The sequence below is a fragment of the Chelon labrosus genome (assembly GCF_963514085.1).
Source record: "Chelon labrosus genome assembly, chromosome: 21".
In the NCBI taxonomy this organism is placed as follows: domain Eukaryota; kingdom Metazoa; phylum Chordata; class Actinopteri; order Mugiliformes; family Mugilidae; genus Chelon; species Chelon labrosus.
The window spans coordinates 19,173,313-19,200,526 of record NC_140354.1 but is presented as its reverse complement, the minus strand read 5'-3'; the positions used below and the strand labels follow the sequence as shown (position 1 = coordinate 19,200,526).

The window sequence follows — 27,214 nt, the reverse complement described above, 5'->3', positions numbered from 1 at the left end:
CCTGCAAAACAGTTGTGACTTATTTTGCATATAAAAAAACATTTACCCCATGAATTTTGGAAAAGATCGAACACAACTCTGATCTTAGCTTAAGCTCTCATTTATAACAATTCTGAGTTATTTTAAGATTTTAAATGGAATCTGGGACTTCGCATACTGTATGCTAGATACTCAACACTCATTCATTTTAATACTTACCAGATTTGGTGAAGTTTTGTTCAAATTATTAAGAAAAAATCCCCCAGAGGTCAATTTGAATGAAACCTTCAGGATGTGTTTCTTGTACATGTGTGGACATATCCTGCAAGTCTGATGATTGGGCCAAGGGCTGTTGGTTTATGTCCAGGGCCCCTTCCGTCATCACCAAATGCATTAGTCATTATTTAAGTTTGGTAATTAATTATGTTTCAGGAGGAGAGTTAAAAAAAAAAATGTGTTTTTCATCAAATTCCAAAAAAAGAATCAGACCTTTAGACCTTAATTATAGCACCACCATCTGGCTGATTTTGGTCACGTGTCTTGTGAAGCACTAAATCATTATTTCGAGTGTCCCGGTCTCTAGCTTGTTTAAGCTCATTGGATTTTGAGCTGAGGCATAAGTAGTGATGGAATGGCATCACACAAAACTCATCATCGCATAAATCCCGCCCAAACGCTTAGATTGTTCTGGCAGATCTTTGCAGGAGCATAATCAGTTCCCAACAGAGAGACTTCAGAACAACAAAGAAATTGTGGGCGGGGACGTTGATCTGGCTTCCAAGTGATCCCAATGTTTATCATATGGACCTGCAGAATTCTCACCTGCACTTTGATGCTACTGTAAATCTCCAATTCCCAAAGGTTGTTCAATATTCAGATGAATTGCCGCATTTAAATGACTGATAAAAAAACAACCAAACAAAGGAAACTTTTTTTTTTACTGTCATTTCAACCATAAACTGATTACTTACCCACAACCAAGACAGAGCAACACACAACTGAGACATTTCCACATAAAGTGCAGTGTGTAACATATACAGCCAATGCAAAGACACATAAACACAGTGTCATACAATGAGTTGGTGCAACATGGTAATGATCACATACAGAAACAGTACAGTAAAAAGGTACAGACGTAAACATGAAGTACCATATCAGCAATCAGCAGTGGTCAGTGCAAGGTCATGATTAGTGCAAACAGTACAATACAGTACAAATTGCTTAGTAAGGTATGGTGTAGGTCATTAGTGATGCTGTAGCACATCCAGGTTCAACATCCTGTGGATTTAATGCCTGACCATCTTCGCAAGCTTCCCCAACAGCCCAACCTGTGTATAGATGTGTGATTTGGAGGCTTCAGCTTTGCCTGAACCTCAAATGACTCATGTTCGTCCTGATGCAAAACGGTGAAGTGTGAGCAATGAAATAGAGACTCATTAATACAACTGAATGATGCATGAGCAATCAAAGGCGCTTAGCTGTTTGCTCTCTAAACCGAACACCTTATGTGTAATTGTTGTCTGACATCGAAGAAATGAAATGTTCAATTTTAATTTTGCGTTTAATTCTCAATATCAAACCAACATATACAAAAATGTAAAATGTTTCTGGCCAGTCCTGTGGCCTTTCTGGACATAAATAGATCAAATTAAGTAACTATTATTCTGGTTTACCAGCGTAACATTATACCTTTTAATGTAAGTCGAATTCAGCTATGAAAGATTTTAAAGAAAATGTTCTTTTTTAATGTTGCACCTGTTTAACTACTCTGTGTGCAGACAAAAAAGCATAAAACTTTAAAGAAAAAAATCAGAGCTGCCGCAAAGTTATGAAAGGTAGAAGCTTGGTTATAAGAAAAAGAAGTCTACTCAATATACAGATGGAACTTAATCTGTATGTGTTTCAAGTATTCACAATAAGGCTGTAAAAATTGAATTAACCAGAAAGCTGGTCCCAAAGTGGGAAGTCTGGTCATCTGCCGGGTGAATTTCCAGCGAAGGCAGCGGAGTAGGTTTGGAAACCTCTTCTTCTCAGTACCTGTGCGAACGTTACTCATTGGTCTCCTGTTGCTTAATGAGGATGAGGCTGCAAATCAGAGCTCCAATCTTTGGGAAGCAACGAATGGAAGAAGAAGAAGAAGAAAAAGAAGAAGAAGAAGAAGAAAGTGTTAAAGAAATATCGAGTGGTGAAGAGCATTTAGAACGTAGATCATTAACTAATCAGACATGCAACATTTCCTACAACTGCCTTGTCACATTAAAACCAGTTAACTTGCAGCTATATGAAGGAGCCAAAAGAAAGATAATGGTTGTTTGTCTTTGTTTTGTTTTTTGTTTTGTTTTTTGACAGGAGATCTATTTGATCTGCAGAGAGTAATGGAACAAGAAGAATCAAACCACAGTGAGCTGTTAGATGAAGAGCTGCAGGCACTTCCAACTTGTCAAAGAGGTAATCTGATGAGACTGCAAAGATACACTAATCAGTGATGTTGATTACATAGCTATGCTGACTGGAGTAGAAATGTGTCGTAACTTTTCGTTTCATCCCCAGTTATGGCAGCTCCCCCTTCCATACGCTAAAATTGACTGAAAAAGATTTGTGGGTTGGTGATCACTGCCTGGGAGTGCTGTTTGTGCCCCTATCTACAGTTTTATTTTACACAAGAACTCAACAAATACACTTAACAGCAGATGTTAATGACTAGCAACGCATTTGTTTATGCACAAATGTACTCAAATCTATATTTTAGCATAAAAATGAATCAAAACATGAGTGGATTTTAACACAAAGTAGACAAAGAAAAGCCAATCACACAAATGAAACAAAACTATTATTGTTGTACATTTATTTACTCAATAAAATTAATCATTTATTTATATCTGTGAGTTGTAAAAGTATGTGAACCTCTGTTTTCAGTGTCTGCTGTGACCTCCTTGTGCAGCAGTTACCAGCAACTAAACGTTTCCGGTAACTGCTGATCACTCGTCAAGTCAGTTTTATGCAGAAATGTATAACGTTGCAAATACTTTCTACTCAGACATATATTTTTGGTATTTAACTTCATTTGCTGTTACAATTTACTGCTGTTAAGCATAAAACAAGCAAATGAAGCCATCTTGGTTTTTCGGTGACTGTATTTGGACAAGAGGGTATAGAGGTTGAGTGGACCTACTGTATTTGGAAAAAAAAAAATTAGAAGACCCTAAACTCACAATCTGACCTACTCTTGAAGTTTCAAATGCAGAGACTACAGCCACTTCCTTGAACAATAAACTTCCTTTATGGTCTAACGTACAGCATTTGCCTACCAGAAAAAATCCAATTTCGTTGAACATGTCCATCACCACTGAAGCATGGGTCTCAAAGATTTCTAGAATGATCACTGGACAACTCTAGGAAGACAGAAGAAGTGTACAGTCCATAAATTTGAGTTGCAACCATGCAGTACAGTACACAAATACATTATTTCTTGGCACCAACTTACAGACATAGAAAGAATCTCTGATAATTCTTCTGGTTTTGGACAGGTCTGTTTAACTAACTCTATTAGTGGGACTCCTGTCATTCCACAGCAACGAAACTGGAGTCCAGGCAGAGAGGGAAAAAGAGGATGAACACCATTAACATTTTAATTTATGAGCAACAATCCTCATGTTTGACATTTAACATTGCATTATCAACAAATCCGTATTTAAGTCAAACTGAAATAGTTTCAAATGAGAGGCTGATAGAAGTTTGCGATAATTTAACACAGGACGTTTGTCAATTTAAAAGATGCATTTTACAAGTCAAAGCAGCCACAGTTGTTTGACCAGAAGGTTTTAAACTTTCCTGAGTTTTCTCTTTCGAATGCACATCTGTACAGTACACTCTGATTACACTGTACAGTACACTGATTTTATGTGACTACCCTTGCGTCCGTCATTTTCACCACTTGGGAAAGTTATCAGTAACTAATGGAGATGCATTTCCTCAATTTCTGTAAGGAAGGAAATTAAAGTTTAAGCTCACCCCGCTTTGGATGGCTGTGAGAAGAGTGGCAACGTCTTGGTCTTTGGTGAATACATGCACGATGTATGCGGCTGTGTAGAACTCTATCATGAACTTGCCAACCTTAAAAAAGAACATGGTCATGGATGTTCACATTTGATTGTCTTACATGCCTTTTTCCTTCTCTTCCTCCTGTTCCAGTTACTTCTCACCTCCTCACGCTCAGAATAAGCTAAGTCTCCAGCAGCAAATGCAGTTGCAGCCAGACAGGCCAGAAGGCCAGCAAACTGAAAGGACAGAAAAAGACTTGAATAAAGCTGGTTGTTGATCCAACAAACACTAGACACCAGGCAAAGGACTGAAAATAGTGATCTTAGTCTTGTCTCATTTGGAAGCCAGTAGGAAGGATTGAGTTAAACAGCTGAGGATCCAAAGAACTACCAGCAAGATTTTGCTTCATGCTGGCAGCATCTAGGCTTTTCAAGGAGCGTCATTGCTATGGGGTGGGGATGATGAAAAAAGAGCTTTCAGAGACTCTGGTCAAAAGACAAAAAGGTTTCTTTCATCGGTGATTCTCAGCGAGACTGATTGCAGGTTCTTTCTTGAGAGAAGATCCTCGGGCTACCTCCCCTACACACACAGCTTTTATACAGATAATCTTGGTATGTGGTTTCCATGGTAATGTGAGTACTATCAGTTTGGTATCACATGTTGCTCGCAACATCCTCTGTGCAATGACTTTGTGAAGGCAAAAGAACAGATGAAAAAACATTCTAAAACCAGCCATAGAGATGTTACATAAAGGGATTGTGCATAGGTTATACATTTAGTTGTGCCCCAAGATGGTCAATGTTATTTACTTGCACAGTCAGTGGTTTTAATACTATGGCTGATTGGTATATGACGTGGTATGGAAACCAGAAGAGCTAGGACTACAGATCTGATCTTAATACTTTCTGCCATCACAGAAAATTGCATCTGTACTGTAAAGTGTATCCTGACCACAATTGTTTTTTCCTTTGTGGTATCCTTCACACTGATCAAATAAAATTGGACTTTAGTTCACGTTTAACTTTTTTATTTTGTGTCAGATACACATAAGGTTATTTTTATTGTATCCATTGTGTAAAGAAGTTAGAGGAAAACAGGAAACATCTGATCTGCAGCCCAGGCCTTAAGGGAAGTCACATTGTAGGAAACTTACAAAACATAGAAACAAAACATCTCACCCATCCTAGAGCCATTTTATTGCGATCATAGACGCCCTTTTTCCCGATCCAAGCACCAACCACCAGCACTAACCCGAAACCTATCATTGCTTCCACACCTGATTAAAAAGAAAAAAAACATCTGTCACTCAGTACTATATAAGAGATAGAAAATGTAATGCAACATTTGCCCCAACCTGTAGCGAATGCATTTGAGCTGTCACCCTGATTTTGAAAGAAGCTTCCGGTGTTATCACTGAACCGTAGTGACAGACTGAGTGACAGGATGTGGAAGCCCATCAGCTGTAAAACAGGAAATAAAACGGTGAAGGACTTCTTCAGTCATTAAAAATCACCATGTGAAAGTGATGGCATCTGTCAGCGTGGATGGGCGGAGCTGCACCTAGACCAGGGCGTAACCAGCCCCAGGTGTGTTTGTGTTCAACTGGGTAAACAAAAAGCCACAATCTTCTGTTTATCAGATACAAGATGTGAACTGGATAGTATTCACATTTAATAGTGCATGAAGTATCTGTAAGTGAAAGTAAGCTGAGATAAAACGGCATGGGCTGACAGCTGAACCACACACTAATGCTCTGTTAATGTGTCGCACAACAAATGTAATTTTAGTCAAATTTAAGTTTGGAAATTATACGTTTTCTTCCAAAACTGTGCAGACTTACCCCAAAGACTGCAACGTAAATGAGGAGGATATATTTGCAGAGGCAGCCGCTTCCACCCCGAGCCATGGCGAGCAGCGGTTTGTTGTTTGCAGGCTTGAAAAAAATCTGTGTTTAAAACACACACATGCTCTGATACAGTTTCTGCACGAAATCGCAAAATTGCGCAGATGGAAATACGTTTCCAATGACTCCCTTTCATTAAAAAATAAATAAACAAAAAAGACAATAGCTTTGAAAAATGTGCCAGAAATATTAGAAAATACGCAATAAATACCTGAACATATTAGAACTGGGTGTCGACACCCAGCTCAGACCTAAGACTGATGCAAAGAAGAAGAAGAGAGACCACAAGTCAGGAAATGTGATGTGCCAACCCCCCTCTCCCCAATTTGGTTAACGCTCACAGGAAATTATGTGCACACCGATCAGGCATAACATTACAACCTAATATCATGTAGGTCTCCCTTGTGTCTCCAAAACAGTTGGGACTTATCGGAGAATGGACATGGGCCTTCTGAGGGTGTCCTGTGGTGTCTGGCAACAGGATGTTGTTAGTGGGGGGCCTTTGAGGGGAGGGGCCTCTGTGGATCATCCCACAGATACTTGATCAGTTCGGGATCTAGTGAATTTGAAGGCCAGGTCAACACCTTGCGCTGTTCTTCGTGTTTTTTTTTAGTTGTTCTTAAAGTGTTTTTGTGGTTGAATCCTGCTGGGGATGGCTGCTGCCATCAAGGAGTGTCATTGCTATGGGGTGGGGGTGGTCTGGTCTGGTCTCAGTTGGTGCTACATGAATAAGTAACATCCACATGAATGAATGTCAGGTCCAAAAGTTTCCCGATTCTCAAAAGATCGTCAATGTTATTCACTTCACCTGTCAGTGGTTTTAATGTTCTGGCTATTAGTGTGTAGTTAATTATATTCATAAGTGTCAGAATAGAAATGTTGTCCCTTCAAAGGTCTGTTGGTTAAGACCCACCAGGGGGTGCTAAATCACTGAAACACGTCTGTCCTGGGGGATGAGCAGAGAATGAATGAAAGTCAATGAGTCCATGGTGGGGTGACTGTAATGCCCAATATCCAAATATTAATATAATATTGCAAAACTGTAAAATGTTTTATTTTGAATATAAAAAAACATTTACCCCATGAATTTTGGAAAAGATCAAACACAACTCTGATCTTAGGTAAGCTCTCATTTATCACAATTCTGAGTTATTTTAAGATTTTAAATGGAATCTGGGACTTCGCATACTGTATGCTAGATACTCCACACTCATTCATTTTAATACTTACCAGATTTGGTGAGGTTTTGTCCAAATTATTAAGTACAAATCCCCCAGAGGTCGTTTTGAATGAAACCTTCAGGATGTGTTTCTTGTACATGTGTGGACATATCCTGCAAGTCTGATGAGTGGGCCAAGGGCTGTTGGTTTATGTCCAGGGCCCCTTCCCTCCTCACCAAATGCATTAGTCATTATTTAAGTTTGGTTATTAATTATGTTTCAGGAGGAGAGTTAAAAAAAAAAAAAAAAAAATGTGTTTTTCATCAAATTCCAAAAAAAGAATCAGACATTTAGACCTTAATTATAGCACCACCATCTGGTTGATTCTGGTCATGTGTCTTGTGAAGCACTAGATCATTATTTCGAGTGTGCCGGTCTCTAGCTTGTTTAAGCTCATTGGATTTTGAGCTGAGGCATAAGTAGTGATGGAATGGCATCACACAAAACTCATCATCGCATAAATCCCGCCCAAACGCTTAGATTGTTCTGGCAGATCTTTGCAGGAGCATAATCAGTTCCCAACAGAGAGACTCCAGAACAACGAAGAAATTGTGGGCGGGGACGCTGATCTGGCTTCCAAGTGATCCCAATGTTTATCATATGGACCTGCAGAATTCTCACCTGCACTTTGATACTACTGTAAATCTCCAATTCCCAAAGGTTGTTCAATATTCAGATAAGTTGCCGCATTTAAATGACTGATAAAAAAACAACCAAACAAACAAAGGAAACATTTATTTTTTACTGTCATTTCAACCATAAACTGATTACTTACCCACAACCAAGACAGAGCAACACACAACTGAGACATTTCCACATAAAGTGCAGTGTGTAACATATACAGCCAATGCAAAGACACATAAACACAGTGTCATACAATGAGTTGGTGCAACATGGTAATGATCACATACAGAAACAGTACAGTAAAAAGGTACAGACGTAAACATGAAGTACCATATCAGCATGTCAGCAGTGGTCAGTGCAAGATCGTGATTAGTGCAGACAGTACAGTACAGTACAGATTGCTTAGTAAGGTAAGGTGTAGGTCTTTAGTGGTGCCATAGCACATCCAGGTTCAACATCCTGTGGATTCAATGCCTGACCATCTTGGCAAGCTTCCCCAACAGCCCAACCTGTGTATAGATGTGTGACTTGGAGGCTTCAGCTTTGCCTGAACCTCAAATGACTCATGTTTGTCCTGATGCAAAACGGTGAAGTGTGAGCAATGAAATAGAGACTGATTAATACAACTGAATGATGCATGAGCAATCAAAGGCGCTTAGCTGTTTGCTCTCTAAACCGAACACCTTATGTGTAATTGTTGTCTGACATCGAAGAAATGAAATGTTCAATTTTAATTTTGCGTTTAATTCTCAATATCAAACCAACATATACAGAAATGTAAAATGTTTGTGGCCAGTCCTGTGGCCTTTCTGGACATAAATAGATCAAATTAGGTAAATATTATTCTGGTTTACCAGCGTAACATTATACCTTTTAATGTAATTCGAATTCAGCTATGAAAGATTTTAAAGAAAATGTTCTTTTTTAATGTTGCACCTGTTTAACTACTCTGTGTGCAGACAAAAAAGCATAAAACTTTAAAGAAAAAAATTAGAGCTGCTGCAAAGTTATGAAAGGTAGAAGCTTGGTTATAAGAAAAAGAAGTCTACTCAATATACATATGGAACTAAATCTGTATGTGTTTCAAGTATTCACAATAAGGCTGTAAAAATTGAATTAACCAGAAAGCTGGTCCCAAAGTGGGAAGTCTGGTTATCTGCCGGTTGAGTTTCCAGCGAAGGCAGCGGAGTAGGTTTGGAAACCTCTTCTTCTCAGTACCTGTGCGAACGATACTCATTGGTCTCCTGTTGCTTAATGAGGATGAGGCTGCAAATCAGAGCTCCGATCTTTGGGAAGCAACGAATGGAAGAAGAAAAAGAAGAAGAAAAAAGCGTTAAAGAAATATCAAGGGGTGAAGAGCATTTAGAACTTAGATCGTTAACTAATCAGACATGCAACATTTCCTACAACTGCCATGTCACATTAAAAGCAGTTAACTTGCAGCTATATGAAATAGCCAAAAGAAATGCAGTGTGTTTTCTTCGCACTAAGATAACGGTTGTTTGTCTTTGTTTTTTGTTTTTTTGACAGGAGATCTATTTGATCTGCAGAGAGGAATGGAACAAGAAGAAGCTAACCACAGTGAGATGAAGAACTTGTCAAAGAGGTAACCTAATGAGACTGCAAAGATACACCAATCAGTGAGTAGAAATGTGCCGTAACTTTTAGTTTCATCCCCAGTTATGGCAGCTCCCACTTCCATATGCTAAAATTGACTGAAAAAGATTTGTGGGTTGGTGATCACTGCCTGGGAGTGCTGTTTGTGCGCCTATCTACAGTTTTCTTTACACAAGAACTCAACAAAGACGCTTAACGGCAGATGCTAAAGACTAGCAACGCATTTGTTTATGCAGAAATTTACACAAATCTCCATTTTTGCATCAAAATAACTGAAAACATTAGTGGATTTAAACACAAAGTAGACAAAGAGAAGCCAATCAAATGAATGAAACACAAACATTATTGTCGTGAATTTATTTATTCAATAAAATTAATCATTTGTTTATATCTGTGAGTTGTAAAAGTATGTGAACCCTTGTTTTCAGTGTCTGCTGTGATCTCCTTGTGCAGCAGTTACCAGCAACTAAACGTTTCCGGTAACTGCTGATCAGTCGTCTACAGCGAACTGGAGGAATTTTGGGCCGTACCTCCGTAAAGAACCACTTTAGTTCTGAGTCGGTTTTATGCAGAAATGTAGAAAGATGCAAATACTTTGAAGCAGCACTGTAGATTCCCATGACCTTACACTCTAAAGAGTTTAGACATCCAGAGGGAACTCAGAGTGGGAGGCTCCTTCATGGTAAAAGGGGCCAGTTGAGATAGTTTGGGCTACTAGCGTGTTTTCTGTTGTGAAGAACAGTATCATTATGTAAAGGTTAAAGTTTGAAATGGTTCAAATATGTAAGAGAACATGTTAAAATAAAAGATTAATGGTGGGAGTTATTGTCAGTTAACCAGAGGGTTATCCAACAAAGGTTCAAAAAAGGCAACTGCACTTGTAGAGTCTCTACAAGTCCACTTGCCTTTTTTGAACCTTTGTTGGATATCCCATGACCTGGATGACTGAGAACCTTCACAGACAACCAGAGGTTTAATACACTTGTGGTATTTAACTTCATTTACAGTTACAATTTACTGCTTCTAAGCATAAAACAAGCGGACGAAGCTACTGGTTTGCCATCTTGGTTTTTCGGTGACTGTATTTGGACAAGAGGGTATAGAGGTGGAGTGGACCTACTGTATTTGGAAAAAAAAAAAGAATTAATAAGACCCTAAACTCACAATCTGACCTACTCTTGAAGTTTCAAATGCAGAGACTACAACCACTTCCTTGAACAATAAACTTCCTTTATGGTCTAACGTGCTGCATTTGCCTACCAGAAAATATCCAGTTTGGTTGAACATGTCCGTCACCATTGATGCTTGGGTCTCAAAAATCTTTATAATGAGCATTGGACAACTCTGTAGGAAGACAGAAGATGTGTACAGTCCATATATTTGAGTTGAAACCATGCAGTACAGTACACAAAAACATTATTTCTTGGCATCAACTTACAGGCATAGAAAGAAACTCTGATAATTCTTCTGGTTTTGGACAGGTCTGTTTAACTAACTCTATTAGTGGGACTCCTGTCATTCCACAGCAACGAAACTGGAGTCCAGGCAGAGAGGGAAAAAGAGGTTAAACACCATTAATGTTTTGATTCATGAGCAACAATCCAACATTGCATCATCAACTGAATTTGTGTCAAATAAGAGGCTGATAGACGTTTGCATTTTACAAGTCAAAGCAGCCACAGTTGTTTGACCAGAAGGTTTTGAGCTTTCCTGAGTTTTCTCTATCGAATGCACTTCTGTACAGTACACTCTTTTATTCTATTTATTTTATATGACTACCCTTGTGTCTGCCATTTTCACCACTTGGGAAAGTTATCAGTAACTAATGGAGATGCATTTACTCAATTTCTGTAAGGAAGGAAATTAAAGTTGAAGCTCACCAGGCTTTGGATGAATGTGAGGGCAGTGGCAACGGCTTGGTCTGCACTGAATGCGTACACCGTGTATACGGCTGTGTAGAACTCTATCAGGAACTTGCCAGCCTTAAAAAAGCACATGGTCAGGGATGTTCACAATTGATTGTCTTACATGCCTGTTTCCTTCTCTTCCTCCTGTTCCAGTTACTACTCACCTCCTCACGCTTAGAATAAGCAAAGTCTCCGGCAGCAAATGCAGCTGCAGCCAGACAGGCCAGAAGGCCAGCAAACTGGAAGGACAGAAAAAGACTTGAATAAAGCTGGTTGTTGATCCAACAAACACTAGACACCAGGCAAAGGACTGAAAATAGTGATCTTAGTCTTGTCTCATTTGGAAGCCAGTAGGAAGGATTGAGTTAAACAGCTGAGGATCCAAAGAACTACCAGCAAGATTTTGCCTCATGCTGGCAACATCTAGGCTTTTTGACAACACACAGGCTACGGCCATGGCCCACTAACATTACGCATAACATTATGACCACCTTGCTAATATTGTCTAGGTCTCCCTTGTGCCTCCAAAACAGCTGTGACTCTTCAGAGAATGGACATGGGCCTTCTGAGGGTGTCCTGTGGAGCATGGCATCAGGATGGGGGACCTTTGGGTCCTATGGGTTGAGGGGAGGGGCCTCTGTGGATCATCCTACAGATACTTGATCAGTTTGGGATGTTGCTGCCATCAAGGAGTGTCATTGCTATGGGGTGGGGATGATGGAAAAAGACCTTTGAAAGGCTCTGGTCAAAAGTCAAAAAGGTTTCTTTAATCAGCGAGTCTCAGCGAGTCCATTTACAGGTTATCTCTGGAGAGAAGCTCCTCTGGCTACCTCCCTTAAAAACACACAGATACTTGATCAGTTCGGGATCTAGTGAATTTGGAGGCCAGGTCAACACCCTGTGCTGTTCTTCAAGTTTTTTTTTTAAGTTGTTCCTAAAGTGTTTTTATGGTTGCATCCTGCTGGGGATGGCTGCTGAGACTGATTACAGGTTCTCTCTGGAGAGAAGCTCCTCGGGCTACCTCCCCTACACACACAGCTTTCATACAGATAATCTTGGTATGTGGTTTCCATGGTAATGTGAGTCCGTTATCACTTGTTGCTCGCAACATCCTCAGTGCAATGACCTTGTGAAGGCAGAGGAACTGATGAGAAACCATTCTAAAACCAGCCATAGAGATGTTACATAAAGGGATTATGAATAGGTTATACATTTAGTTGTGTCATTGTTACAAGATGGTCAATGTTATTTAGTTGTACAGTCAGTGGTTTTAATGTTGTGGCCAATCGGTGTATGGTGTGGTATGGACACCAGAAGAGCTGACCACACGTGTTTTTTCCTTTGTGGTGTCCTTCGCGCTGATCAAATAAAATTGGACTTTAGTTCACATTCAAGGACTCAACTTGGAACTTCCTTGCATTTTTTTTTATTTTTTCGTCAGATACACGTGAGATTCTTTGTGTAAAGAAGTTAGTGAAACAACAGGAAACATCTGATCTGCAGCCCGGGCCTTAAAGGAAGTCACATTGTAGGAAAAATACAAAAAAAAACAAAAAAAAAAACATCTCACCCATTCCAGAGCCCTTTTATTGCGATCATAGACGCCCATTTTCCCGGTCCAAGCACCAACTACCAGCACTAACCCGAAAACTATCATTGCTTTCACACCTGATTAAAAAGAAAAAAAAACATCTGTCACTATATAAGTACTATATAAGAGATAGAAAATATTATGCAACATCTGCCCCAACCTGTAGCGAATGCATTTGGGCCGGCACCCTGGTTATGAAAGAAGTTTCTGGTGTTATGACTGAAGCGTAGCAACAGGCCGAGGCGCAGGATGTAGAAGCCCATCAGCTGTAAAACAGGAAATAAAACGGTGAAGGACTTCTTCAGTCATTAAAAATCACCATGTGACAGTGATGGCATCTGTCAGCGTGGATGGGCGGAGCTGCACCTAGACCAGGGCGTAACCAGCCCCAGGTGTGTTTGTGTTCAACTGGGTAAGCAAAAAGCCACAATCTTCTGTTTATCAGATACAAGATGTGAACTGGATAGTATTCACATTTGATGGTGCATGAAGTATCTGTAAGTGAAAGTAAGCTGAGATAAAACGGCATGGGCTGACAGCTGAACCACACACTAATGCTCTGTTAATGTGTCGCACAACAAATATAATTTTAGTCATATCTAAGTTGGGAAATTATATGTTTTTCCCCAAAACTTCGCAGACTTACCCCAAAGACTGCAACGTAAATGAGGAGGATATATTTGCAGAGGTGTCCACTTCCACCCCGAGCCATGGCGAACAGCGGTTTGTCGTTTGCAGGCTTGAAAGAAATCTGTGTTTACAACACACACATGCTCTGATACGTTGGTCTGTTTCTGCACGAAATCCCAAAATTGCGCAGCTGGAAATACGTTTCTAATGACTCCCTGTAATAAGTAAAAAAAAATAAAAAAAAAAAGACAATAGCTTTGAAAAATGTGTCAGAAATGTTAGAAAATCCGCAATAAATACCTGAACATGTCAGAACTGGGTGTCGACACCCAGCTCGGAACCAAGGCTGATGCAAAGAAGAGAGACGAAAAGTCAGGAAATGTGCTGTGCCAACTCTCCTCCCCCCCTCTCTGGTTAACACTCACAGGAAATTATGTGCACAAGGATCAGGCCTTTGAGGGGAGGGGCCTCTGTGGATCACCCCACAGATACTTGATCAGTTTGGGATCTAGTGAATTTGGAGGCCAGGTCAACACCTTGTGAAGTTCTTCATGTTTTTTTGAGTTGTTCCTAAAGTGTTTTTGTGGTTGAATCCTGCCATTGCTATGGGGTGGGGGTGCCTGGTCTGGTCTAGGTGGGTGCTACATGTCTAAGTAAGTAACATCCACACCAATGAATGCCAGGTCCAGAAGTTTCCCACCAGAACAGTGAATTGTCACAAGATGGTCGATGTTATTTACTTCTCCTGTCAGTGGTCATAATGTTATACCTGATCAGAGTATTCTGGTTTTAATTAAAAAGCTGAGTATGGAATAAAAAGCAATAATTTTTCATTTTACCTGAGAATGCCAGGTCCAAAAGTTTGTGTTGTGCAGTGAATTGGAGACATTTTGATATTTAGACATTTTATTAAAACAATTAAGCCAACAAAGCATATACTACTGATACACAAGCAGTTCAAGGCGTTCAGCTGTTTGCACTCTAAACAGGACACTTTAAGTTTAATTGGTCACAGAACCTGAAGGAATGAAAGATAAATGTTTTTTTTTCTTCTTCTTCAACATCAAACCAGCATTTACAGAAAGGCAAAACGTAACTGGTTACAGCTTGGAGATGCTCGTACATAAAATCTGTTTCACAGCCTCTTAAATATAACCTGCAGAATATTTCTGTCACACTTCTTTTTATTTTTATTTTTTTGGCCAGTCTCGTGGCCTTTCTGGACATAAATAGAAGAAATTTAAACATTATTCCAGTGTACCAGAACACCTCCAAATACAGTACATCATTGCACCCTGACAAGGCACCTTATTTCAAAGTGCACACTGAACGCTGATGTGTGAACTTGCCTATGACGGAAGCTTATGAAAGAGTTTTAAAGAAAGTGATCCCTTTTATATTTGTACCACAGTGTTATTTGCCAGTGAGTGTTAAGACTCATTTATGTGCAGACAAAGAAAGCTTAAAGTGTTAAAAAAAAATTATGCTATAGAACGATGCATAATTAAGATAACGAGTAAAATGTGACACATGTGAGACATTGGCTAAAAAAAAGAAGAAATAAATTTGTTTCCTAATTTGCATATTGACACAGGATATAACGCTTTAGGGTATAAAAAAGCAATTTAACAGTAATCTGGTGCCGAAACAGAAGTGGTTGAGGAGTTCACATACACAGGACAAACTGTAAACACTGATCCGCTGGTTGAATCTCCAGTCGTGGTCTTTGTCCTCTTGCAAACCTCCCTTTTTTCCCCTCAATACACGGTGGAGTAGTACGTGGTGATCTGCTGATGGGTCCTCTTGATCTGCTTCAGGAGGATAATGCTGCAGACCAGGGCGGTGATCTGTCGTTCACACACAGAAGGAGGAGGGGAAGTAAAGAGCAGGGATGGGACAAAGAGCTGTGCAGCGGTCGACCCGCCTCGACCTCCTCATCATCACCTCACGGGACTGAACCGGCCACAGAATAGGTTAGTGAGAAAAGAGGCCACGCACTCCACCCCTCAGCCCCGTGCTCTCAGTGTGCACGTGGAAGCTTGTGTGGGAATGCTGAGTGAGGAGTAAGGACGAATCCAACCCTACCGGTGTTTTAGTGATAGAATAATACGGAAATAAAATCAGGAGTAGCTTCTTTTAACTGGAGTGACAGCAGACCTGGTATTAGCATTAGTCCAGAGTGATCAGATCACAAGTGGTCAGATTGTGCACAAATTGTGGATCTGAAAAAACTAAAAGTGCACACGTTATTACTTAAACATTGTTATTTTTCAAGAGTGAGCTCAGAGTATAACTCAAACAATGGAAGAGCCCATAAACAGATGTCATAAAAATGCCATAAAACAACCAATGGGGCAAATAACTGAAGAAAAAAAAAAAAAAACATATGGCCCGTGGACCAAAACAGGTCTGCCAGAGGGTCTAATTTGGCCCATGAATTTGCAAAGTGCAAAATGTACTGCTATTCCTACTGTGTCCACTAGGGGCAGCGTAGAGTAGGGGACATAACACAACACTGAGACCCAGGACTAAACAGCAGATGGCAGCAATGTGCAATTTTTTAAAAAATTGATAGTTTATTAAATGTAAACATCCTAATTTACTTCTTTGCACAAAACAAATGGAAAAAAAATATAGTTTTCTCATTATTTATAGGTTATTATGCTGTTGTGTTACTGCACCAGGCCCACTTGAGATCAAATTGGCCTGTATGTATGTCTGTTTAATTACGTGTGGAAACTTTGCATAATTATATCAGCATAAACACATGGCTAATTAACACATTGAGGCATATTTACCGGCATAGTTACTGGAGTCAAATTCCCTGTATGTGCACATACTTGGTCATTAAAGCTGATTCTTATTCTGATATTATCTACTCATATTCAGTATTTCTTGTTTGTATTTGTTTATAAGTTTATAGGCCAAAGATCCATAATCAAATAATCAAAAGGCTGACATAACTTCTGCTGCTTTTTCCCTTTTCTGGTGAGTTTTTTTTTTGTGTGTGTGTTTTTGTGAATGGCAAAACTTGTCCTCCACACAGAGGATGTGAGTCAGCTAGGTGTTCTGTCACTGTGGCCAATGTGTGTGTTCACAAAAGCGGCCGAGGCCACCTCTACAGTAAATGTGGTCTCGTGACAGATGAATATACAGAAACCACGCTGAATAGTCACACACTCAGACGTCTGCTGGAAATGTACAAAGATTCAAACTTTCTGCGTTAGAACTACTGGATATGTGATTCCAAGAAGTCGTCTTGTTTTGTATCTTGGTCATTTGTGAGGAGTTGTGCATGGAGGGGATCATTTCCTGTAAAGGAGGCCACTACTAAGAACTGGTTCAAGACTGAAGTACGAAATTACAAAGGATGGGATGCCTCTCTGTATTGAAACATGGTCAGAATGAAGTTGTTCTGGACAAAGTAAAATAAAAATAATAATAATAGAGTAAAAGCAAAAGTGGTCTTTGAGCGATCAGATCTCAAATGCATCCTCCATGCTTGTGCCAGCATGGACTTGATCCCTCAAGACACATGTTAATACCAGGTCTGAATGGGGCTATGGTGTGATGTTGATGCTGGTGTGGATTGGTTGGGGTGGATTTTTCCTTTGAAGTCAAATTAGATCCCTATTCCCGAGCACCCCGGATTACAATCAGATTAACAACAAGAGAAGGCGTGAAAACAGGCGCTTAAGTCTGGACCACGGGGAGGTTAGCACCAGGAAGAGGGGTGAAGACGACCGGGTCCTGGTTGGGGTAGGGGTAGGGGTAGGGGGTGGGGTTAAAGCCATGCTGAGGTGGCGGAAGGCTAGCCGTTGCTGGAGATGTGTGAGACATGATGATGTAGTGAGGAGATGAAACTGCCAGCCGGATCTGTTTAGTGAGCACAGAGCTGCAAATCATAGCTATGATCTTTGAGAGGCAACACAAAAAAAATGTGTTGGGGGAGGGGCGGGGTAGGGGGAGGGGGTGGGTATTGATTAGGAAAGACAGAGGGGAGCACAGAGATTAGAACATGGTCATAAACGTATGCACAAGAAGAGCAATAGACAAAATTAAATTTGAGTCACTTTTCTTCTCTAGTCTCCTTAAAACTTGTTACATACTCCGCAAGAAGCGAGAAATTTGTTCTTGTTCTCGAGGTGAGCAAGGACAAAGTTTGTTCGGGCCAGGTAATTTATACTTCAGGAGAAACTCGAGTGCAGAACTCCGAAGAAGTCCTCATAGGCCCCTCCCACTGCAGCATACGTCACAGGCGCTAAGCATTGTGGGAAATGCTCAGAGATGGAAAACAAAAGGCATTTTTCTTATTTATTTTACGTTTTGATGTAAGAACGCCGATCTCTCGAGGGAGATTAGCGGTCACACTGCGAACATTGTCTTAGCATCTGGGAGCTCACAGAATGGCCGCTAGCATTTGCACATTTCCGCATTAACCACGCCCACATCCAATTTCATAGAATAGTAACCGGACACCACACGAGAAAAAACTTCTGCCCGGTTGATGCGTCAAGAACAAGCTGCGAGAACTCCCAAACGAGGGCTGTGAGAACAAAATGACGTTAACTTGCGGAGTATGCAACAAGCTTTACAGTTCATCTCTGTACTTTTTAATGTACTTTACCATCATCTGCATGTTGTCACTCAAAGAGAGTGGGCTAGTTTTTGCATTTAATTTAAAAATACAAGATAACACTAGAAATAATTAATAATTTTAAAATTGCAAGTTAAAGCGGCAATCTCAAAGATTTGTATTTAAGACCGAGGTAACAAAAAATGGTGACAATATTTACATATTTTGGTGTCTGTGGAGACACTCCCAGGGGAAAATCCCATGTTAAGTCACCTCACGTCATTATGTCACCTCTATAAAGAGATGTCTGGATATGAATTATATGAATGCGACTGCTGCTGAGTCAAACAAAAAATTTCCTACTGCTGCAGCTATAGATACGCAGCAGTTACAGATAATGGCTAATCACAAGTTTTTTTTTATTATAAAGTAGTAACTGCAAAGACAACTGTCTGTTTTTTAACATAGGTCATATTGTTATATGCAGGGAATAAAGGAATAAGAGGGGGAAACAACAGTGAGCTGTTAGTTGAGGAACTGCAGGAAATGGGCTGCACACCTCCACACCTTGCATTAACGGATCGCCACATTTGGACAATGTCCGGGACGCATTGGACCTCTTTCCTTCGTTAGTGTGAACACATAATGAGTCCTGGGTCACATTAAAGACCACCCGCTCAACAGGGGTGATCTTGGGAGTTTTACCTCAGAAAAAATACCCACACAACCACGATTGAAAATGATCGCCAGAAAAGGAAAAAGCACCACAAGTGACGTCTGTTCATTAATAATGAGAGCCTTTTAAAATATTCTGTCATTACAGGGTTTAACTAACAATAAGAAATCTAAACAAATGACGCACACAAAACGAACAGCTGCTTGTAGTAGGTAGAAATCCTTTAGAGATGATGTTGGACTGATGTTGGTGTTTATTTGGATCTCAAGCGAAGGCTAAGGACGCATGTTGTGGACGCGCATTTTTAAAGATGGCCACTTGGGTTCGGATTGCCCAGGTGGCATGTTAATGCAAGGTCTGAACGGGGCCTAAGATTGGGATTTACGACATCGATGACAACAGCTGCATTTCCAATTACAATCTGTTCACTAAAGTTAAATAATACAAAATATTATGTATGCAAATTAATGGCAGAATATAGTAAACAACGTCCTGTTAGGTCTACGATGATTAAATCGTAACTTTGTGATGAACGGTCTAATTACTGTCTGCTGCTTAAAGGGGAACCATGTTTTTTACAACCTGGACCTTATTTCTGGCATAAAATACGATCGTTTACTCACCCATATAACTTTTGTGTAATTTGTAGTCGTTCGGAAGATATTTAGATCTGCGTATACCCATATAGTGGGAATGACTGGGGCACCGAAACGCAGCCACCCGCGACGGTCGGCTTGATTACCTGTAATTTGCTACTGCTAGTTTTTTGCAACATGGCTGAATATTTTTACGACTCTGAGGTTATGGACGAACTACGCCAAAAATAAGGTTGAGGTTGTATAAAACCTAAAAACGGTAGTTCCCCTTTAATTCTGCTCTTTGTGGTATTAAAATAATATTTGTAGTTACCAACAGTAACCACAGGTGTCGCCAAATCAACCACATTGGAATCTTTGAGACTGGCCCTTTAATTGTTATTGGTTGTTGGTAAGAGATGTACATCCAGACAATTTCAGGCAAAATTGGACCTTGGCTTTTTTGTCTGTAAGCATACCAACCAAGGTAAACGTGAAACTAGAGTGAGAAGACCATGAACTCAGGCTTGCATAATAATCTTTCTAATTATTTTTTTTCAAAGGCAGATGTTACATCAACTACTAGTGCTACTACTACTACATACTTTATATAGTTCATGACTGGAGCCTAGAAATGTGCATCATTTTCTTACCAGAAGTGCTCCAGTTCCAAGGAAGAGGCCCATCACCAGTGATGCTTTGCTTTCAAAAGCAGTTACAATGATCTTGGGACAACTCTGTAGACAGAAAAAGAAGAGGAGGACAGAGGAAACTGTGAGTATACTGCACACCCCAGCAGCACAAATATGAGTCAGACCATTACACTGGCTCCGACTTACAGGCATAGTAATATGCTCGAGGAATCCATCTGGTTTGGGGCAGGTCTTTTGAGCTATCTCGATCACGGGGACTCCTGTCACTCCGCAGCAGTGGAGCTGCAGTCCAAGCAGAGAGGAAAACAGGTTAACAACATCAACATTTTGATTTCAGATACTGAACAGATTCAATCTGATTTGAGTCAATAGCTGTTTCAGTTTCAAAATGACAATAATGTGGTCAGTGTTTCCACAGGTTGCTGGTATTCTACACAATACTTTGCTTTGATTCAGCTCTTCTCTATACTTTTTAAATGCAGAGTTGTAGCTTCTGCCCTGTTCTGAAACTCCCTGACACGTGACCTAATCTTGTTGCACGGTCGGAGACGACGCATTTCTTTTGTGCCGTAAATCAAACCTTCACTTTTCTGCAGATTTCCTACCAGGTTGCAGACAAATCTGCAGGTCTTACTGTATATGAGACCATTCTAAATGCTGAGAGTGTCATTAGCTTTATTTTGTCAGGCACTGAGTAGCGGACAAGGCTGTAGTTTGAAGGGAGCTATTAGCTCCTAAAAGCCATGCAAACGCTCAAGTAAATCCAGTGTTTCTTGGCATGTTGCCATTACAAGTTTCCAGGACGAACAGAGGAGTTGTTCAAACAAGTGCTGTCAGGTTAAAGAAACTCGTCTTAAAGTGTTTATCAAACCGTAAAGGAAGGGCGTAAAGGTTTCTGCTCACCATGTTGTGGATGAACGTGAGAGTGACAGCGATGGCCGGGTCTCCACTGGTGGCGTACAGAGTATACATGCTTATATAGAACTCTCCCAAGAATTGTCCAACCTTGGTTCATGAGAATGGAAAACACAACAGAGATATTTAAATGGTCTCATTTGACTGTTTCCACATCTCGTTTCGTTTTCCGTTCGCCTCTCACCTGGTCACTGTTGGAGTAAGCGAGCACTCCGACAACGACTTCGGCTAAAGCCAGAATGAACAGAAGGGCAGAGAACTGGGAGGACAGAGGAGGCAGGTTATTAATTATTATATAACGTTATAAACAAACATAAAAAAAACAACTCCCTTTCTTCACATATGCACCATATACAGGTGCATGAAACTAAATGCAATTAAAAGCAGGGCCGGGTAATATATCAAAAATAATTCGATGGATTTGAGTTTTTGTGTTACCAAATCATAAAATCAGGATAGTTTCTGCTGCCTACAGTTACGTAATAACTTTTTCTTTGAGTTAGGCCAATTTAGTAGCCGCTGAACACGACAAAATAATATCGTGTTTAGTTTATTAAAACTAAAAGTACTGCTTTGACAAATCTGTGGTAGCATCGAACCAAAAGCACCAATGTTCAAATTAGGGGCAAGGCACCTAAAAGCTGCTCTGCAGGTGCCTTGTATTGTTGCCCACTACACCAGGTGGATGGTTAAATGCAGTATGTATATGTATTAGGGCTTTTAATAGATTAAAATATTTAATCACATGATTAATCGCACGATTAATAACACAATTAATCGCACAATTAATCACATTTCTTTTTTTTAGTCTCTCGTCAACATCTCAGCTGCTCTGAAAGCTCCCTGTTGTCTTTGTAAATGTGTTGTAAATGTTGTAATTTTTTCTCGTCCACAACATTTCATAGACCTGAATCTGAATCTGATCTGTTCAGTTCATAACTCAGTTCACGTCGACAGATTCCTGGAACGGCAGAACCAAGAAGCCGGACCTTGACCCGAGTCGGCTCATTTCACTGACAAGGACGGTAAGTGATGCTCTTCTTACGTTGTCATTATGCTCAGCAGATTCAGCTTTAGCGCAGAAATATGTTCCCTTAAAGTGTTGCACAGCTACATAAGCACACACTGTAAAAGAGCAGACTGGAAAACTTTTTGATGAAATTAATCCATGTGGGACCTCTCTGTTGAACTCTTTTCATTGTGAATGTTGCACGGTGGTGCAGTGGTTAGCACTACTGCTTTAAGGCTGTTACATACCCCGCAAGAACAGAGAAATTTGTTCTTGTTCTCGGGGTGGCAAGAACAAAAGTCAGTTTTGGCCAGGTAGTTTATACTTCAAGAGAAGCTGCGGGACCGAACTCCGAGGAAGTCCTCATAGGCCCCTCGCACCGCAGTATACATCACACACGCTAAGCATTATGGGAGATACAGGAGATGGATGACGAGGGGCACTTTTCCTAGTATTCTTGGATGACATCCAGTCGTTTTGATCACCGTATCTGTCGGACAACCTCTACCCAGGAGAGATTAGCGGTCACACTGCGAATATTTCCGCATAAATCACGCCCACCTCCAATTTCTGACCAATCACAGAATAGTAACTGGACACCACACGTGAAAAAAAAAAGCCAGCCTTTAGTTTGCATATCTCCACAGACATGGTAAATTATTTAAATAGGCTGATTGTGTTGGACTTGCAGACCCAGCCAAAGTGTTCCCCCACCTCAATGGCAACTGGGGCCTGCTCCAGCCCCCCCATGACCCTCTAGATAAGGCGACAACGGCCATTGAGGGCGGGGGAAGACAGCCCCCCACCGGTATAAGATAATGAACCTTGTACATGGTTCCTGAGAAGAATAAAACTGCCACCTCGACCTAAGTGACTATATCTTTAACATAAAACTTTTTATCAGCTGCCTCAGTGATGCTGTTTAAGAGCCTGCGCTTCACTACGTCCGTGTCTCAGTTCACACTTGTTTTTTTCTTTCCTGTTTGTTCCTACAGCACAGAGCCCTCTCTCTCTGTCTGTCTGTCTATGTAACGGTTTAGGAATGCCTCTCATTTTCCAGGAACACTGATCTCAGATGAGGAGATAAAAACTGGAAAATCTCGTTAAACCAAAATCGTTTCCGGACGTAATCTAAGATTTATTATGACTTTGCGCAACGCACGAGGAAAAAAAGCATAGATATCGTCATCTAGAGAAAGCTGGAGTAAAGAAACTGAGCTGGGAGTCAAATGAAGATTTTAGATGTCTCTCCAGAGGATCTCCTTACGCTCCTCCCTCTTATTCTCTCATTATTCTCCAACGGCTACAGCATGGCGGGGGTTTTCACCATGACACAGTTTTAATACTTTGCGGTTGCAAATTTCTGAGGAAGGTGTGTCAGCATCTTTCAGGAAGTAAAACCCTATTTCATGCACAGTAGGAATTAAGAGTTTGTCAGTGTAGATCGGACCTGTGTTCCTTAAAGACAGTATACCTAATAGAGCAACTTATTTAGGCTTGTTTAGACAAGCAAGCTTAAAAAGGCAGTTGAGAAACTTTCTAGCTGAGAAAGTGAGACTTGCATCAAAGATCCTGTGCACATGTTTGGAAAGTTTGAAGCAGTGACATTATTTGATCTTTGCCGTGTCTAACTTTTTTTTTTCTTTAGTTCCTCTTTGTCCTAAGTGTGAACAGACTTCCTGTTTCATGTTGATTTCCACTCAGTCTGTGGTCGGCGAGATTAAAAACTTTCCTTCACCTTCCAGTAAAAGTCGATAAAGTTGGGGTAAGACTTCTTCTTTTATTGGTATTTCAAATTTGGTGCTTTTAAAACCAGAAACGGAAACTGGAAAAAAAAAATAATAAAAAAAAAAACTACTGTTGTTCAGGAAAAGGTTAATGTGTCTTGCAACAAGTCAAAAACCTAAAAACAGCTGTTACTTCCTTCAACAAAACAGGAAGAATTCTGCATCAATACTTTTCCACGTGTGAGTCATGGAGCATTGCATTCAGCAGTTGAGAAACCTGGTGCTTCTGCAGATTCTCAAGACAAAAGCTTAGAGATGAAATCAGATGACATAGCTTGTGTCAGGAAGTCTAAAATTTAATCTGAATATTGTTCCACAGTCACGTCACAGAGAGCTACTATAAACGTCTTCTTCTTCACCTGCAAAGCCCTCGGGTTTCATGTGAATCAAATCATCTTCTCCTCAGTGGAAATCAAATTAACGCTTATTCATTAATTTTTTTATTAGTCTAAAACCAAACTTTAAATACCAAAAAGCATCAAATAACTAAAACAAAACTTATCCAAAAAATTTCAACATTATATTAACTACCTAAAATGACAGAAACCATCCTCAAAAAAAAAAAAAAATTGAGTGTGTTTTAGCGTTTTAGTTCGACCCAAGTCCCGCCCACGAACATGGAGGGGGTGGAGCTTATGACCTATACTGCAGCCAGCCACCAGGGGGAGCTCTACTTGTTTTGGCAGTTCCGCTGTCCATATTTATACAGTCTATGGTCTAAATGGACTTTGGAACTATATTCAGATTTAATTACTGACTTTATGACACGAGGTATGTGACCTAAATTTATATATGAGTGTTTGACTTGTGGAGAAGCGCCAGGTTTACTTAGCGCTGAACATAGTGATCCATGACGGAGAGAGCGCTCATTAACATTAACTTTTCCAAATGTTGTTGTTTTTGAGTTTCCACCTTTTAAAGGCAAACTTGAAATACCAATGGGGAAAAAAAAAACGCACGGACCTAGCATGCTTGTATAAAAGTTATTTGAACGTGCTAACGGCTGTTAAAGGACTGAAGCAGTGACTTGTGCTGTAATAAACGGCCCTTCCTCTACGCACGAGCAGGAAGGCTCCGGTTATACTCAAATGACTACCTGCAATAAAGGCAAGTGTGACTTTTGATATATGCCGTGCTTCCTGAACACGATGTAGAGGTTACAGCCTGCTAGCAGTGGAAGAAATAACTCTTCATACCAGCAGGGGGCAGTAGTCTGTACTCGCCATTCGATGGAGGGGAAACTGGAAAAGGCTACTCCTGAATCATGTTAAGTTTTCTTTTATCTCTTCTCTTGATCTCTAAGGTGAAATCTCTCTCGCGGACGGACCCGGCCGCCGATTCAGCGCGCGCAAACGGCTGACGAGCCGCTGACGGGAGTCCGGGCAGTGCTGACGGTGCGGGCCAGACCGCCAGACCCTTACGTGGCAACTTCTGTGAGCTGCGTGACACCCACAGTGCAGGAAAACAAACTGATGCCGTGCTGGTAATTAGTGAAACAAAAATGGTTTGGTCTGGCTCATCTTAGCACTCACAGTTTCCGTTGCGTGAAGCAGGTAGTGAAATTACTTAACAGGAAACCACTCGTCTTCAGGCCTGCTTTAAAAGGATGCTGTCGAGTAAATGGCGATAAAAACAAAACAGGAGGAAGCGTCTCACCACTTGCAGGGCGCATCTCTTCTCGTTGCAGGCGCCGTAGTCCCCGAACACCACCACAATCAGCATCACCGAGCCGAGAACTATCAGCACGGTCACGCCTGATTTGGAAAAGGAGCCGGGTCATTAAATTAATTGTCAAAAGCAAAATTTTTATCCTAATAAAACCACAAAACTGCACCTACCCAGGACGAACGCGCTCGAGTTGAGTTCCTGTACTTCGAAGATGACTCTGGTGTTGTCGCTGAATCGCAGCCACAGGCCAAGGCCCAGGAATGCTAAACCCACCACCTGCATATATATATATATATAAAGAAAATAGGAAATGAACTGTTATTGGGTTCAAAGGTGTCAGCATGGGACAGAGTCAGAGGGGGTATTTTCAGCAGTTTCAAGGGCCCTTCATGTCACCAGGTGGCATGTTACTGGAAAATGAGGCCAAATACGGAACCAAAAACTTCTATCAGACAGAATACACTGTTGAGTGTTTGTTATTAAATGGATGTTAACAGGTTATCGTCCCAATTCATGGCTGCTGAATGCAACCTGAGCTGGGGTGAGTCAGAAACGAAACTAAGTGGGTGCACACCACACCTTTTGAAAAAAAAAAATATGAAAAAACAAAGCTCACACAAATTCAATTCAAATCTAACTTAGATATCAACACCTTAAATACGACGTAGTTACATAAATATAAATATGCAAAAAACAAATGAAATACAAATGCGCCTTTTTTTTTTTGCCATCCTTATGCAAATCTGCGCAACGTGTCCGACTCACCGCAAAGATGATGTTGAAAATGATCAGGATATACTTGCACACGACGCCACATCCGTCCACAGCCATGATGAGCGGGGTTGTTGTTTTACTGGGCTGTGTTTGGAAGAAGTCTGAAAGGTGACAGGCTGCGTTTAACACATGCGGCACGGGTTTGCGCATTATTTCTGCACGAAAAAACCAAATTGCTCAGCTGGAAATGCTATTATAACGACTCCCTTTCTTCTTTTAATATAAATAAGTAAATAATAGACTCGAGCAATGCCTCCCAAAAACATCGAGATAAATACCTGACTGTGTTCGGAGTGTCCTTTCTGGAGATGCCAGCAGTGCGTCCAGATCCCCTGAAATGTTGCTGCGTGTGTGTCCCCCAGCCTCACCGTGCTCCACGGCCCGCCCCCTCGGATCACGCTCAGTCTTTTCACTGGACGGGAGGCGTGACTGTCGCGAGCGGAGACCAATGGGCGCACGGGAGGGGCGGGGACTAGCGTGGGCTCTGGATGAGGGGATGTCGTAGAGCATGAAAGGAGAAAGGAAAGTTTAGGAAACGAAACCAAGGGGATAAAATAAATGAAAGCCAGCAGATCATGGATATAAATCCTGATGGGTTTCTTTTCCTTGGCTTCTGAACTAGCAGGTTTTGCACAGATGTAATTTACGTTAGAAGCAAATGTAAACCAAAAGGGTTGTTATTCTGATAAATAAGTCGCATAGAGACATATGTTCGAATAAATGTGGATGTTAAAAAAAAAAAAGAAGAAGAATACTGGACGTTTTTTTTGTTTTGTTTTGTTTTTGGTTTTTATTCTTGGAAATGAAAAGTTAAGACAAAGAAGAAGAGAGACAAAGGCCAGGAAGTGTGCTCTAACGTCTCTCCTCCCCCTCCCTGTAAAATGATAGATACATACATAAAGTCAGGTCCATAAATATTGGGACATCGACACAGTTCTAATCTTTTTGGCTCTACACACCACCGCAATGGATTTGAAATGAAACGAACAAGATATGCTTTAACTGCAGACTTTCAGCTTTTATTTGAGGGTATTTTATATGGGACAATTGGCTGCTCGGCTGTTCCATG

The 27,214-nt window shown here is 40.6% G+C and overlaps 3 protein-coding genes across 6 annotated transcripts; all 3 read right to left on the bottom strand.

Moving 5' to 3' along the window:
* Positions 1-930: 930 nt before the first annotated feature.
* LOC311506212 (CD9 antigen-like) lies at positions 931-5,267 on the bottom strand. Its single transcript, XM_084570092.1, has 6 exons — positions 5,199-5,267; positions 4,182-4,256; positions 3,991-4,092; positions 3,464-3,559; positions 3,288-3,371; positions 931-2,084 (listed from the first exon to the last, which is right to left on the bottom strand). The coding sequence occupies exons 1-6, from the start codon at positions 5,211-5,213 to the stop codon at positions 2,028-2,030; spliced, it is 429 nt and encodes a 142-aa protein (XP_084426218.1). The 5' UTR covers positions 5,214-5,267; the 3' UTR covers positions 931-2,027.
* A 2,596-nt stretch (positions 5,268-7,863) lies between these two features.
* Positions 7,864-13,876, bottom strand: LOC311507169 (CD9 antigen-like). 3 transcript variants are annotated; one of them, XM_084571425.1, is made up of 9 exons: positions 13,813-13,876; positions 13,529-13,727; positions 13,043-13,148; positions 12,862-12,959; positions 11,456-11,530; positions 11,265-11,366; positions 10,823-10,918; positions 10,645-10,728; positions 7,864-9,053 (listed from the first exon to the last, which is right to left on the bottom strand). In XM_084571425.1, exons 2-9 carry the CDS (start codon positions 13,592-13,594, stop codon positions 8,979-8,981), a joined length of 702 nt encoding a protein of 233 aa, XP_084427551.1. In that variant the 5' UTR covers positions 13,595-13,727; positions 13,813-13,876; the 3' UTR covers positions 7,864-8,978. The 3 variants fall into 3 exon arrangements, with proteins under 3 accessions (XP_084427551.1, XP_084427552.1, XP_084427550.1); XM_084571426.1 differs by having other exon boundaries at positions 13,529-13,633; positions 13,813-13,857; XM_084571424.1 differs by having other exon boundaries at positions 13,529-13,853.
* Positions 13,877-14,406: 530 nt separating this feature from the next.
* On the bottom strand, positions 14,407-26,512 carry LOC311507256 (CD9 antigen-like). Of its 2 annotated transcripts, none has more exons than XM_084571534.1 (9): positions 26,424-26,512; positions 26,137-26,246; positions 25,542-25,647; positions 25,360-25,457; positions 21,092-21,166; positions 20,896-20,997; positions 20,179-20,274; positions 19,993-20,076; positions 14,407-17,427 (listed from the first exon to the last, which is right to left on the bottom strand). In XM_084571534.1, exons 2-9 carry the CDS (start codon positions 26,200-26,202, stop codon positions 17,206-17,208), a joined length of 849 nt encoding a protein of 282 aa, XP_084427660.1. In that variant the 5' UTR covers positions 26,203-26,246; positions 26,424-26,512; the 3' UTR covers positions 14,407-17,205. The 2 variants fall into 2 exon arrangements, with proteins under 2 accessions (XP_084427660.1, XP_084427661.1); XM_084571535.1 differs by having other exon boundaries at positions 14,407-15,359.
* Positions 26,513-27,214: the final 702 nt, after the last annotated feature.

Bases quoted from the DNA above. Each gene is read 5' to 3' on its own strand.
- LOC311506212 (XM_084570092.1), bottom strand. The intron at 3,372-3,463 runs GTAAGTTGGTGC...CTGTCTTCCTAG, and splicing joins CAGAGATTCTTTCTATGTCT to AGTTGTCCAGTGATCATTCT. The intron at 2,085-3,287 runs GTAGGCAAATGC...TGCTTCCCAAAG, and splicing joins ACGAAATTGGATTTTTTCTG to ATTGGAGCTCTGATTTGCAG.
- LOC311507256 (XM_084571534.1), bottom strand. From the start codon at position 26,202: ATGGCTGTGGACGGATGTGGCGTCGTGTGCAAGTATATCCTGATCATT. The intron at 25,648-26,136 runs GTGAGTCGGACA...ATATATATGCAG, and splicing joins TTTTCAACATCATCTTTGCG to GTGGTGGGTTTAGCATTCCT. The intron at 20,077-20,178 runs GTAAGTCGGAGC...TTCTGTCTACAG, and splicing joins TCGAGCATATTACTATGCCT to AGTTGTCCCAAGATCATTGT.
- LOC311507169 (XM_084571425.1), bottom strand. From the start codon at position 13,594: ATGGCTCGGGGTGGAAGTGGACACCTCTGCAAATATATCCTCCTCATT. The intron at 13,149-13,528 runs GTAAGTCTGCGA...CCTGTTTTACAG, and splicing joins TTTACGTTGCAGTCTTTGGG to CTGATGGGCTTCTACATCCT. The intron at 10,729-10,822 runs GTAAGTTGATGC...GTCTTCCTACAG, and splicing joins CAGAGTTTCTTTCTATGCCT to AGTTGTCCAATGCTCATTAT.